Genomic DNA, 11,627 nt, shown 5'->3' with positions numbered 1-11,627 from the left:
GCTTTTTTCTCAGGGTGTTTTGTTTTGTTCTGAGAGGGGGAAATCTTTGTGTGGCATTTCTTTTCCTAAGTGGAAAACATTCTTTAAAGGAACTTCCTAAAACAGAAAGCATGGTCAGTAAATGAAGGGTTCAAAGACTTTCATGAAGTGGTTTGAAAATAAATGATCTGTGACATATATTAAAAGACTTCCAAAAACTCTGACCACATAAAAAAGTAAAACAACAAATCTACAATAGGTACAAATTATATACATTTATTTTTTAATAATTTTAAATAATACTCTTGTATAAATTCTTTCATATATTCAAATCATACACAAATTTAGAAATGCATCATGAAGCCTAGTACAGCATATGCATGAGACATGTTTTTAAAATTTGTGTTAGAATTTTAGCGACATAAATACAAGTTTAATGTTTCAGAAACACTCCCCAATTGCTTGGGCTGAAATTTAACGTAGTACAGAGGGCTTGTGCCTAGCATGAAAACGTCACTGTAAATCAGTTAGCTCTTGGACTAGTGCAGACCTAAAGCCTGGGCTCACGTTCTAGGGCTGCTGGTTCAGTTACTGCGTATGCATGATAAGTAAGAAAGGTTCCCAATGGCCTTTGAAAAAGCATCATTCAACCACTGACACTGTGATGATCCAGAACTGTTCTAGTCCATGTGATGTCATTTGACTTCTTCCGATGAATCAGTGTGTTCTTCCTGCTTCTCCCCTTGGCATAATCACTGGCTCGGGGCTGAAGGGAAAGCTTGCATTAACCTTCCGTTACTCCCCTGCACACACCAAACTCATTTTAGCTTCCAAATTCCTATCAAGATGATCATAACAGACCAAAGGTTCTTCGTGATGAGGCCAGAAATGCTTTCTTTGCTCTAACAGATTACATTGGGTTGCTTTTTACTTCTCTGACATTTCTGTCAGAGAGCTTTCCTTGAGATATATAAATTCAACTCCTTCCCACATACCTCAAAATATAAGAACCTGGGAATGTTCATGATAAGTGGTGCTATGTTCACCATATGCGCTACAGAAAATACAGGTCCAAGGTGAATGATTTAATGACCCAGTCCAAACTGAGGCTGTCGGGAAGCAGTACTGTTGCTTCAGCTCTCTGGCTCCAGAATAGCACAAGAAGGACTAAGTGTCCTCAAGGCACTCAGCTGACCAAAATGAACTAGTGGGTCAGTGAGTATTGCTTTAATGGTCAATTTTCTGGGAATATTGGGGCTAGAGAGTAGACATCTAATTTGATGCTTCCACAAATCCTCTGCCCCCACATCTCCTCCCATTCCACGTCCGCTCTGTTCTCCTCTCTTAGAATCCAGGTATCCCTAAGAGTAACACACTAGATCCATAGGACCTTAGTATAAATGAGGTTTAGTTTTTATTATCATTTTTCTCTATAACTGGAGAAATTCCATTAGAAGAGACCTCTGGGAGGTAGAGGATGGAGGGAGGGAGGGAGGGAGGGACGGGAAAGTAAGGGAGGACAGACATACTTAGCAACACTACCGAGGGCATCTGTCAGAAATGCGGAAGGGCTTACTAAAACGAATTAATGAAGACAAAAGTATCACTTAATAGCAATATCTGTCATTCATCAATAAGATTCATACTAGTCTTATCTCATTTGAAAATAAACGCATTCCTAATCCTTAGACAAAAATTCTTCCAATATTAGTCTTTCTAAAGGACGTATGGGATCCTGGTGCTAAATGCCATAGTCCATGGGGATCATGCCTTTAGAGAAATGACTATTGTGCAATGCATCCCATACTGGTCTCCTAGTCTGATTTTGGTGGTAGATCACTTCATGATTGATTTCATTTTAGAGCAAAATTATTTCCACCAGCAGAAGCATGGGACACTAAAGAATATTATTTAAAACAGATTTTAAGACCTTAATTTTTTCCATCAGGACAAATTGAGAACATGACCTAGGAACTGTTCATAAATATTCAAAGGTAAACGTTCTTTGTGATTCAGTTTTTGCAATATCTTTTAAAGTGTGTTTCGTGGAATGTCTACATGGCCAGAATCCAGACTATTTGGCTTTGGCTCTTAGACCCCAACAAACTCTTTCTTTCTCTATTCGGTTAACTTCTGTTTAACAAACACTTATTTCTCACCATCCTCAATCCCTGGCTTGAGGAGGTAGTAATCTGGGGGAAAGGCAGGTATGTCACTTTACACAATTCCTTGGAACTATGCACTGCACAGTCTATACATGCGTATGTGGCAGCTGCTGGGGAAATCAGGTTTCCTTTCCCTGCTTGGAAGGATTAGTTCACTTTAATGAAGCACAAACTGGTATTTTAATTTTCTTGTCACCAATACTGGCTTCAGAGAGTAATCCTCCTGTGTTCTTTCCACAAAGTCCTTCATGGCTGTATGGCCCTGGATTGTACCTCGTACTTAGAAAAATTAGAAACGTTCACAGATGGGCTCTTCCTCCCAGCCTTCTTGTGTTCATGGCTGGGCAATTTCTGCACAAGCATATGGTTGAAAGAACATGTGCTTCGGAGTCAGGAGTCCTGATCCCAAGCCTAATAATGACATATTATATAGCTTTGAACAAGACATTTAACCTCACCTATAAAATGGGAACAACAATTATTCCTCAGGGGCCTATGGTGAGGAACAAAGGACACATATATAGAAAGATGCTTTGCAAACTGCAAAGGGCTATAGAAATAGTAACTAATTTTAATGTAATATAATCTCTACTTTCACGAACCATGGCCAAATATTCGGAGCACCTAAGGTTAACAGAAGTAGATTACCTGCCTGTGCATCCTCCAGAGCATCATCTCCAAACCCTGAGAACAACTACAGAGGGATGTGACCACATTCCAGGTTCTTCTCGGGGGAAGTTAGGCAGAGTTACCAACTTGGATTTCCGAGGTCTAATCTTTGTTTTTTTTTTTTCTAACCACTTGACAGTTTGCTCTCCTTCCTAATAAATATCTCTATTTGACTTCTGGCTGCTTTCCTGGCTTGCTTAATCTACAATCTGTCAATATCATAATTAGATGAGAGCAAAGGTAGAGATAGCCTCTAAGAAAAAACTGCATCTAAAAGCAAGGACCAACAATAGCCACTCAATTACAGAGCTACCCTCTAACCAGACAAGAAGATACAAGAACTGTAGCACTGCAGAGAGATGGTACACACCTCATGGCATGTGAGTGACAGGCTACGTTCAAATGTAGGAAGTATTTTGGGGTGGGGGGAGAATATAAATATTTCACAGGCATGATATTTCACAGGGGATCCCAAGTAATAATGATGGCTTTTCTTTTGGAACTAAAATATTTCTAATTCCTTTGGAAGACTATGTTTTACATTTTAAAAAATTCTTTAATGAGAATATATTCTACATTAATCTATGTAAAATATATAGAGGCTAATGTCTAATCAGGTGAGTAGTTTGGAGAGTGCAGCCTGTGTCCCAGCTTAACAAACACTGTCTGCAAAGTCTATTGCTTGAATCTATAGGAAGCCAAGACCATAGACTCTACTTTTAGATTGAAAAGGGAAAGAAAAATTAGAAACATCCAACCTCTTATGAATTTCAACAGTGTCCAAAGAGGGACTAAAAATGACTGGTGCTCACCAGAGTCCCAGCTCTAGCAATATTGCCATCTATTTTACAGTATTTTAACCCCATATTTTCTTTTTACAACTCCATTAACTGCTGTACAAATAAATTCTAGATGATAAAATATGACGTTTTTTTTACAAATAGATACAAATACAATGCTGACCAGATATTCTACATTAACTATATACACCTTATTTCTCTAGAGGCAGGAATATTCCTTATTTTTAGACAATTTATCATTTACACTGAGACCCCAAGGAGGGACCATCAGCTTCCTGCTCCCAGATGTTGCCTCCCTCTCTCTACCATTAGAAGCTTATCCTGTGCTTTAATCTTATCATTGAGCAAGAATTCTGGAAGGAAAAATCAAACCCTTCTAAAGATCTTCTTGGGACTTTTCTGCCCCTATTCTGGAAATAATCAAGGTTGTTTATTGTGATACAGCCCAAACATCAGCTTTTCCTCAATGAATATCACCCCTGACCCCTCCTTTAAAAAAATGTGTTTCAGGAATGGAGATGAAGTCTTCTGGCAGTCCTTTCCCCCTCCACATCCATCATCCTGTTTCCGCTGGTCTGATAAACACTTCCCCAGAAGTCTATTTGGAGGTCAAAGTGGATTTGGGCTGCACTCTGCGGTTCCGCCTTTCTATACTCCCATGTGGTTTGGTACAAAAATAGACTTTACTTCAAGTCCTTATTGTCAGTGACTGCTTCAGATCTTCATGGGAAATCTAAGAGTAATAGGCTAAGTACATTATAAATTTGTACCTGAAAATTTCAGATGCACTATATGCCTTTGCTTTCTCATCTCAGTGACTCTACCCAGGCTTTGTTCGGCCCAGGCGCTGATGCTGTTTTAGTAAGCACTGTGGTCTCACAATCCAGGAGAACAGCTCTAGCTCCTTAGGCTTTATAGTTATGTATTGGTGTCGTCAGGGTCAGTTGCCCATTGGGAGCCACTTCATTGCCATCATCTTCCAACAGTCCTGACACATCTGCATTGGGAATGCTGTCATGGTAGCTGCTGAAACTGATATTGTCTTCTTTCAGCTCAATGGTCCAAAAGGGGGCGTTGAGTTTCCGGTTTTGGTACTCCCGGTACATATATACGGCCCCCACAAAACCCATCAGCAGCACCACCACGATGATGATGACTGTCAAAATGATGATGTTAAACTGGGTCCACGATACATCAGCTAAAGCTGATGTGCTATTTTCAGCAGAGCTTACTGAAAAGATAGTCTGCAGGGCTGTAGGGGTAAATGTACTATTTATAACAGGGGTGGGCACTGATGTGGTCAAAGAGGCATTGGAAACCAAAATGGTAGAACCTTCAGGTGTTGGAACAATAACTTCTGAAAATAAAAACAGAGAATGAAATGTAAAAGACAAAATATCTTGTTTTAAGAAACCATAAAAGAAATACACATGGTAGTGGAAATTGATATGGGATGCTGACATGATACTCTGCTTTACGGTAACGCAAGTTAAAAATAACTTTTTAAGAAATATCATGAAAAGAATCAGGGTCTAGAAAGCTAGATTATTACATACATGGCTGTTATCCAAAGTGTATAATATCTATGCTAAAATCTTTGGGGAAATTCTAATGTTGGAGTTTTCCAACCTTCTGTACTCTTGAATAGATTCATACAAATTCCTAAAAAGGTAGTAAATATGTCACTAGAGACTTCTAAATCACTTGGTTAAAAGTGATTTAGATAATAATCATTTGAACTAAGTTCAACATGTCTGATGGCATTTCATAAAGGTAAAATTCTCTTCAATGGAGGCAAAAACAAAATAGGAAAAATTGTATTTCTAGTTACTTCTGAAAAACACATTTTAAATATCCAAAGTTGATATCAGCCAAGACAGAAAACAGCCATTGCAAGCGTAGTGATTCTTCCTTTATGTATGTTATAGCTATTTTATAACTAAGGTACTATACTTTGTACTTTTAATGCAGCATAGCTCAGTAGAAATACCAAAAGCTTTGGAATCAAGTAGAACCATGTGGCAATAAATAAGTCAGTTAATCTTTTTAAAACTGAGGTTCCTCATCAATAAAATGGGAATAATGATATCTACTTTGCAGAGTTCTTGGGAAGGATTAAATTAGATAATGTACTATATGACATTATCACATTTAATGTTTACAGTGCTTGGCACATAGTAGGCACTCAACAAAATGATTACTATTATCATTACAATTCACTAAAGTCAGACACATCAATCTATCCTAAAAAGAGGCATGTTTTACATTTCCTAATAACTAATAAGAAAAATCATCTCAGTCCTGTCAGCTAAGTATGGACAAGGTATGCCTCTAGTGGGAAAGAGAATTGAGTGACAGGACCTCCAGGCTAATGATAGGGTTCAATCTGAGCTTTTTAGCCTTGATAACAGCAGAATAAGGATATCAAGAAAATGGCAGAAGGATAACCCTTGCCACAGACCAACTGCCTATCAACCCAGTGTTCAGCATCTGTCAGAATATCAAAGAATGGTTTATAGAAGAGCATGGCCTAATCTCTATGACCTAATAAAGCCTGAATATCCCTAATTCATCCTAAATTTCTAATCATTAATTTTCATCTAAACCCTAACTGAACTTCCCTGAAAGAAACATTTTGCCATATAAATAACTTTCTCTTTTAAAAATTGAGGAATATTTTTTACTGTTTCCTCCATCACACCTGGGAAAACTTAAGCCCAAAGTTAGGACAGAAGTTAGAATAAACCCTTGTTTCTCAGCTGGAACTTCTAACCAGATATAGGTTTCTACTTAAAAAGACCTTTGATGATCACTGGAAGTGATGAGAATATAGGAAGCAAAGGATAAAAGAAATGACAGGACTTTTAAAATATTTTTTAAAAACAGATGAAGAGAAAATGTGAGAACACTGCAATGACTTTGTCTTGGTCCTCAGATTTCTAGAGTTGACTCTGCAGTCTCAGGAGAGCAACAGGAATAGAAGGAAATCTCTTTAGGCAAATATCTATCAAAATCTATTTCCAGAAAACTTCTCTGGTAGGATCGGAAGCTTTTACAAAGCTAAAAGTAGCTGTCCTGAAATTTTCACTGCTAGGTTTAAATATTAAATTTACAACCTTAGGTGAAGTTTTACCTTTCTTGATGCAATTTCCCTCGAGGTCTTGAACATAACCTTCTAGGCAGTTCTCACACCAAAACCCAGTGGTGTTATGGAGGCAGTTGATGCACTCACCACTCTCAGGCTTACAAATCTTTGGAGTTTTAACTGGGTCCACGTGGCCATGACACTGGCACTCCATACAGATGCTGTCAGAATTGTAATAGCCATTGTCACATTCATTGCAGTTCTGGCCCATGTAACCATCTTTACACCGGACACATTCAGGTTCCAATTCACCGAGTTCTGACAGAGAACATCAAAATAATTTAGTAAAATTTCAAGCTACAATTGAAAATGCAAAACTACTACTAGTCCCCCCACCAAAACAGTTTACACACCCTGCCTACTATCTCCTCTCAAACTTAAGAAACACATGGAATTCAAACTAATAATTTACACCTTATTTATTAATTGTCCAGTTTGTTGTGAGAATGATAGGGCCACCCAGAAAATCTATTTAGGTATAGAAGGAAAGAAGTGTGCTTACATAAAGAATCTGAGCAATTGAGATGGATAGGCATTCAAAATATTTTTATTCCTTCCTCTTTAGTCATGTCAGATGGAACAAAATACAGTTTTAACAAAAACTTCCTCATCCCTCCCTCATGTCTCATTTCACATATGTATTTGGATTTGACTGCAAATTCCTAGAAAGGAAAACCTATACAATTTTTATAACTCCCTTTCACCTACAGCATCTAGAACTTTATCAACACACTTTCTACCTATTGATAATTGATTCACTGATTTTTCCTCTAAAAATGAAGATTTAGGGAAAGGCCTTACTTATGATACAACTGCCTGTAGATGTCACTGCTGAACAAGGGCAGCGAAGACATTCTTTAGTGGCATCAGGACTCTGATAAAATCCTTCTTTGCATTCTTCACAATGATCCCCTCTGCTATTATCCTGGCAATTTAAACAAGCACCTAAAAGAAGCAAATCATTTCAAGAAGTTAAAGATTTACTCTGAAAGCACAGTAACTTTAAATAAATCATACCTGCAACCAAAAAACCTTAAGAGTTAACCAGAAAAAGTTATCCAACAGAGATTGCACAGAGTTCAGTTTCTACCCCATCTTATTTCTATACTAAACAGGCATATCAGTTCTGTGTCCCCTACTAGATTGTAAACTCTGTAGGGAAAGGCTAGGTACATGACTAGAGTCGCAATAAACCCTTGTTGATTGACTGACTACATACCAAAAGCAGGCCAACAATTTGCAAAGAAAAAATAAAAACAACCTAAAGACCTATTAAAAGAAGAATAGATAAATTGTATTATTTTAATAGTTGGGATACTGTAGTTAAATTAGTGAACTACACCATATGTATGAACACACATAAATCCTAAAAACAACGTTGGTTGAAAAAAGCAAATTGTAGAATGATACGTAAAGAAGGAGAGTGCTTACTTATTTTGTAAAAATTGATTGATTGAAATAAAAATTTTAAAAACCACACTAAATAATACTAAGCAAATGGATACATAATACTCTGGGCAGATGGATACATACATATGCAGTAAAAATTAAATCCAGACTAAGAGGGTATAGGCAAGTTATATGCTGTTTGTCTCTGTAGAGGGAGGGAGAAAAACGAGAGCAGGGAAGAAAACAAAGAGGAAGAATTCCAGCTCTACTTCAAATATGTATAAATATTAAGCAAAATACCAAAGTGTTAATATTTATTAATTCTTTGTTATATTATTCTCCATATTTTTTAAAGATTTTTTTTTATGTGGACCATTTTTAAAGTCTTTATTGAATTTGTTAAAATATTGCTTCTGTTTTTTATGTTTTTGGTTTTTTGGCCCCAAGCCATATGAGATCTTAGCTCCCCAACCAGGATCAAAACAACACACCACCCCCTGCATTGGAAGGCAAAGTCTTAACCACTGGACCACCAGGGAAGTCCCTCTCCATATGGTTTTATATTTAAAAATTCAAAATAAAAATGAAAACAATTAATAAAGAAAATGAAAAGGAAGGAGGCAAGCAAAGTTATGTGTTTCTTAATAATACTCCTTTGGTTCCCTACTAGTAAGGACATTCTAGTAAGGACTGAAGCAGCATAACATCTGCAAACAGGAAACAAAAATGTGTAGAGTAATTTACATTCCACAAAGATTCAAAGGGACACTCAGAACTCCTATTACAGAAATAAATGAGTAAACTCTACAAAGAAATCTAGGAAGACAATGAAATTTTTACATGATAAGCTAAATATAGTTCAGTGCAAAAGTATCATAAGTAATTTTATTTGATTTCTTTTCCTTACTAGTGAAATATTTACAAAAAAGGGGAACAAGAATGAGGCTGTGGAATAAAATGGTCTGACAACTGGAACAAGATATGAAAAACCAAAAGAATGAAAATTATTAACATACATCTCAATTCTTATGTGATTACAGCAAAGTTCCTTGAAACTTCATGAACTTATTCAGAAAGACATTTTTTTATTATATGAACACGTAACTCTGAATTAAATCAAATTTGCATGTAAATATCACTTTTAATCATATAATTGTTAAGGCCTGATATTGTTAATGATATATTTCATATATGTAACAAGTAGTATATCCTCACACATTGATAAACACTTAAGGTACTGGTTTCTTCACAGATCTCTTATATCCTGATCCCTCTTTAGCAATGTATTTCATATATGTAACAAAGTAGTATATTCTCATACGTTGATAAACATTAAGTTACTGGTTCTTCACAGATCTTCTTATATCCCGATCCCTCTTTAGCTGTGTATCATTGTGACAATAAAATAGCTGAAAAATACATACTAGGAAACTGTAGATTTGGGCTCTAAAAATAAAATAAATGTCAAAGCGTTCTGCAGGTTGGAAAAGTCAAAACCTGCTTTATGTATAAAATCTGTCTACATGCTCTCCCCCTATTAAAAATGTCCAACGGAAATAATTTTCAAGAAAAATTTCTGATAACGTCCTAAACTTTAATACAAAAATATCTCAAAATTAATAGTTCTGAAACAGAATAATTCTGGATGCGTTCCAATAACATGCCATTTGCAATGTGTCAAGAAAGGTCTTATTAAAAAACAGTATGTATTATATATATATAATATATGCTTTTAGTACTTTGCTCCTACATGTTACTGGACCTACATGCTTATTATCTTGGGGCTCTCTACTATTCTAGGTAAGACCTTCAAATGTTTGTCGTTGTGCTTATCACAATACAGCTTCACTCTCCTAAACCATTTATATTAGAATATTTAATATTTTTTTCCAGAAGAATTTCTTATTTCAATTTGTTTTATGTCACAAGCCGCAATGAGAAATCAATAAGAAAAAATAAGCCTACATGGTAAATATGTTATCTGAAAAGTAAAGGAGGAATCAAGTATAACAATAAAACTCATCAGTTTTTAAAAACAGCATGCACATGGAACACAGCTATAGAAAAAGAAAATTAATAAATTAAAGACAGATAAGACATAAATACACCAGAATGCTACCAATAGTTGTGAGGGGCAACAGTCCTTTACGTGAATTTTCCCCTCTAATTTTAAATTGTCTCTAGTAATGCACTTATCACTTTTATTTTTACTATCTTAATTTTTTTCTGATTACAAAATTAATACATTGTAAAATGTACCAAATGCATATTGTAAAGTATTTCAAAAGCTCAAGCAATTTTAAAACATTTCATGTACAAAACTGAAGATTGATTTTTACAATAAAAATAAAGATCATAACTTTTAAAGTCCATACAGAGCAGGAACGAATAATATGAATTTGCTTTTCTAACAGCTTACAACTCCTCTTTGGGAGGCAACATAACATAAGAAAAATGGTATGTATTTCATGTTAGATATGAGTTCCATTCTCAGCTGAACCTCTTACAGCTATGTGACCTTCAGCAAATAGCTTCTCTGAGTTTCACTTTTTTAATATGTAAAATGGGATAATAATTCCTTGCCCAATGATTTAATGTAAACATTTCAGAGGGTATATGTAGATATTCCATAGGATATAATGCTTCAAATTCCTCCTCTACAAACTAGGAAAGCTTAACTAGATGAGATCTAAATTCCCTTTAAAATCTGAAATTTGAGAATCTTTCTTTTATGATAAATGACATATAAAAATTAGCTGAAGTGTAACTTTGTTCATTATGCTCTGCCTGGAACCTCCCAAATATAACAATACTGCCTTAAAATTCACATTTTTCTTTGCTGAAAGATGGCCAAAGGAGCTAACCCAAAAAAAGAGTAAGTGTTTCCTGAAGATGATCTCATGCTCCTTGGCTAAGCATCAAAAAAATCTGGTGGGGGTAACCAAGAAAATAACTGGTCAAGAAAGAATGTAGGGTTCTTTTCAACCAAATTCAGTGAAAAAGCTTTGAACCCATAAATCGCCACCTGTAAAAGCCTTTTCCCTTATTTATTTCGTCACCTCTAGTTCACATATAAACCTGTCAGAAATGCAGCAAGGTACTTTGTTATAAAAGAAATGCCTAATCTTCTCTATGGCAACAGAAGACAAACTTCAACCTGTTAAACAGAAAGGCCCAGCCTAAGCAAACAAGGGAGAGGGTAACAGAAGATAAGGTCAGAGAGAAAGGCAGAGGCCCAAAAAATGTAGTCATGGAGGAAGTTTGAATTTTATTCCAAGAGGGATAGGAAGACTTTGGAGCATCTGAGCATGCGAACGACATGATCTGGTTTACATTTTTAAAAGATCACGCTGGTTGTTATGTGAGACTGGACTGTGGTGGGGTGGGGGTCAGAGGATGAGAGGACAAGAGAGAAGGCAGAATGGTCAGATGAGAGCGTGTCAAAGTAATTCAGAGAGATGACAGTTGCTTAGACAAGGA

The 11,627-nt window shown here is 36.1% G+C and overlaps 1 protein-coding gene across 1 annotated transcript in view; it reads right to left on the bottom strand.

The window, feature by feature from the left end:
• Positions 1-234: 234 nt before the first annotated feature.
• MEGF9 (multiple EGF like domains 9) overlaps positions 235-11,627 on the bottom strand; it is an 85,724-nt gene continuing 74,331 nt past the window's right edge. The window contains exons 5-7 of the mRNA XM_032634919.1: positions 7,560-7,703; positions 6,747-7,016; positions 235-4,970 (exon numbers count right to left, since the gene is read on the bottom strand). Of these exons, the coding sequence (XP_032490810.1) occupies positions 4,519-4,970; positions 6,747-7,016; positions 7,560-7,703 (866 nt within the window). The 3' untranslated portion in view covers positions 235-4,518. The remainder of the gene's footprint in view (positions 4,971-6,746; positions 7,017-7,559; positions 7,704-11,627) is intronic.

The sequence above is a fragment of the Phocoena sinus genome, chromosome 6 (assembly GCF_008692025.1).
Source record: "Phocoena sinus isolate mPhoSin1 chromosome 6, mPhoSin1.pri, whole genome shotgun sequence".
Lineage (NCBI taxonomy): Eukaryota > Metazoa > Chordata > Mammalia > Artiodactyla > Phocoenidae > Phocoena > Phocoena sinus.
The sequence above is the reverse complement of the archived record's forward strand: the minus strand, read 5'-3'. Positions and strand labels throughout refer to the sequence as shown.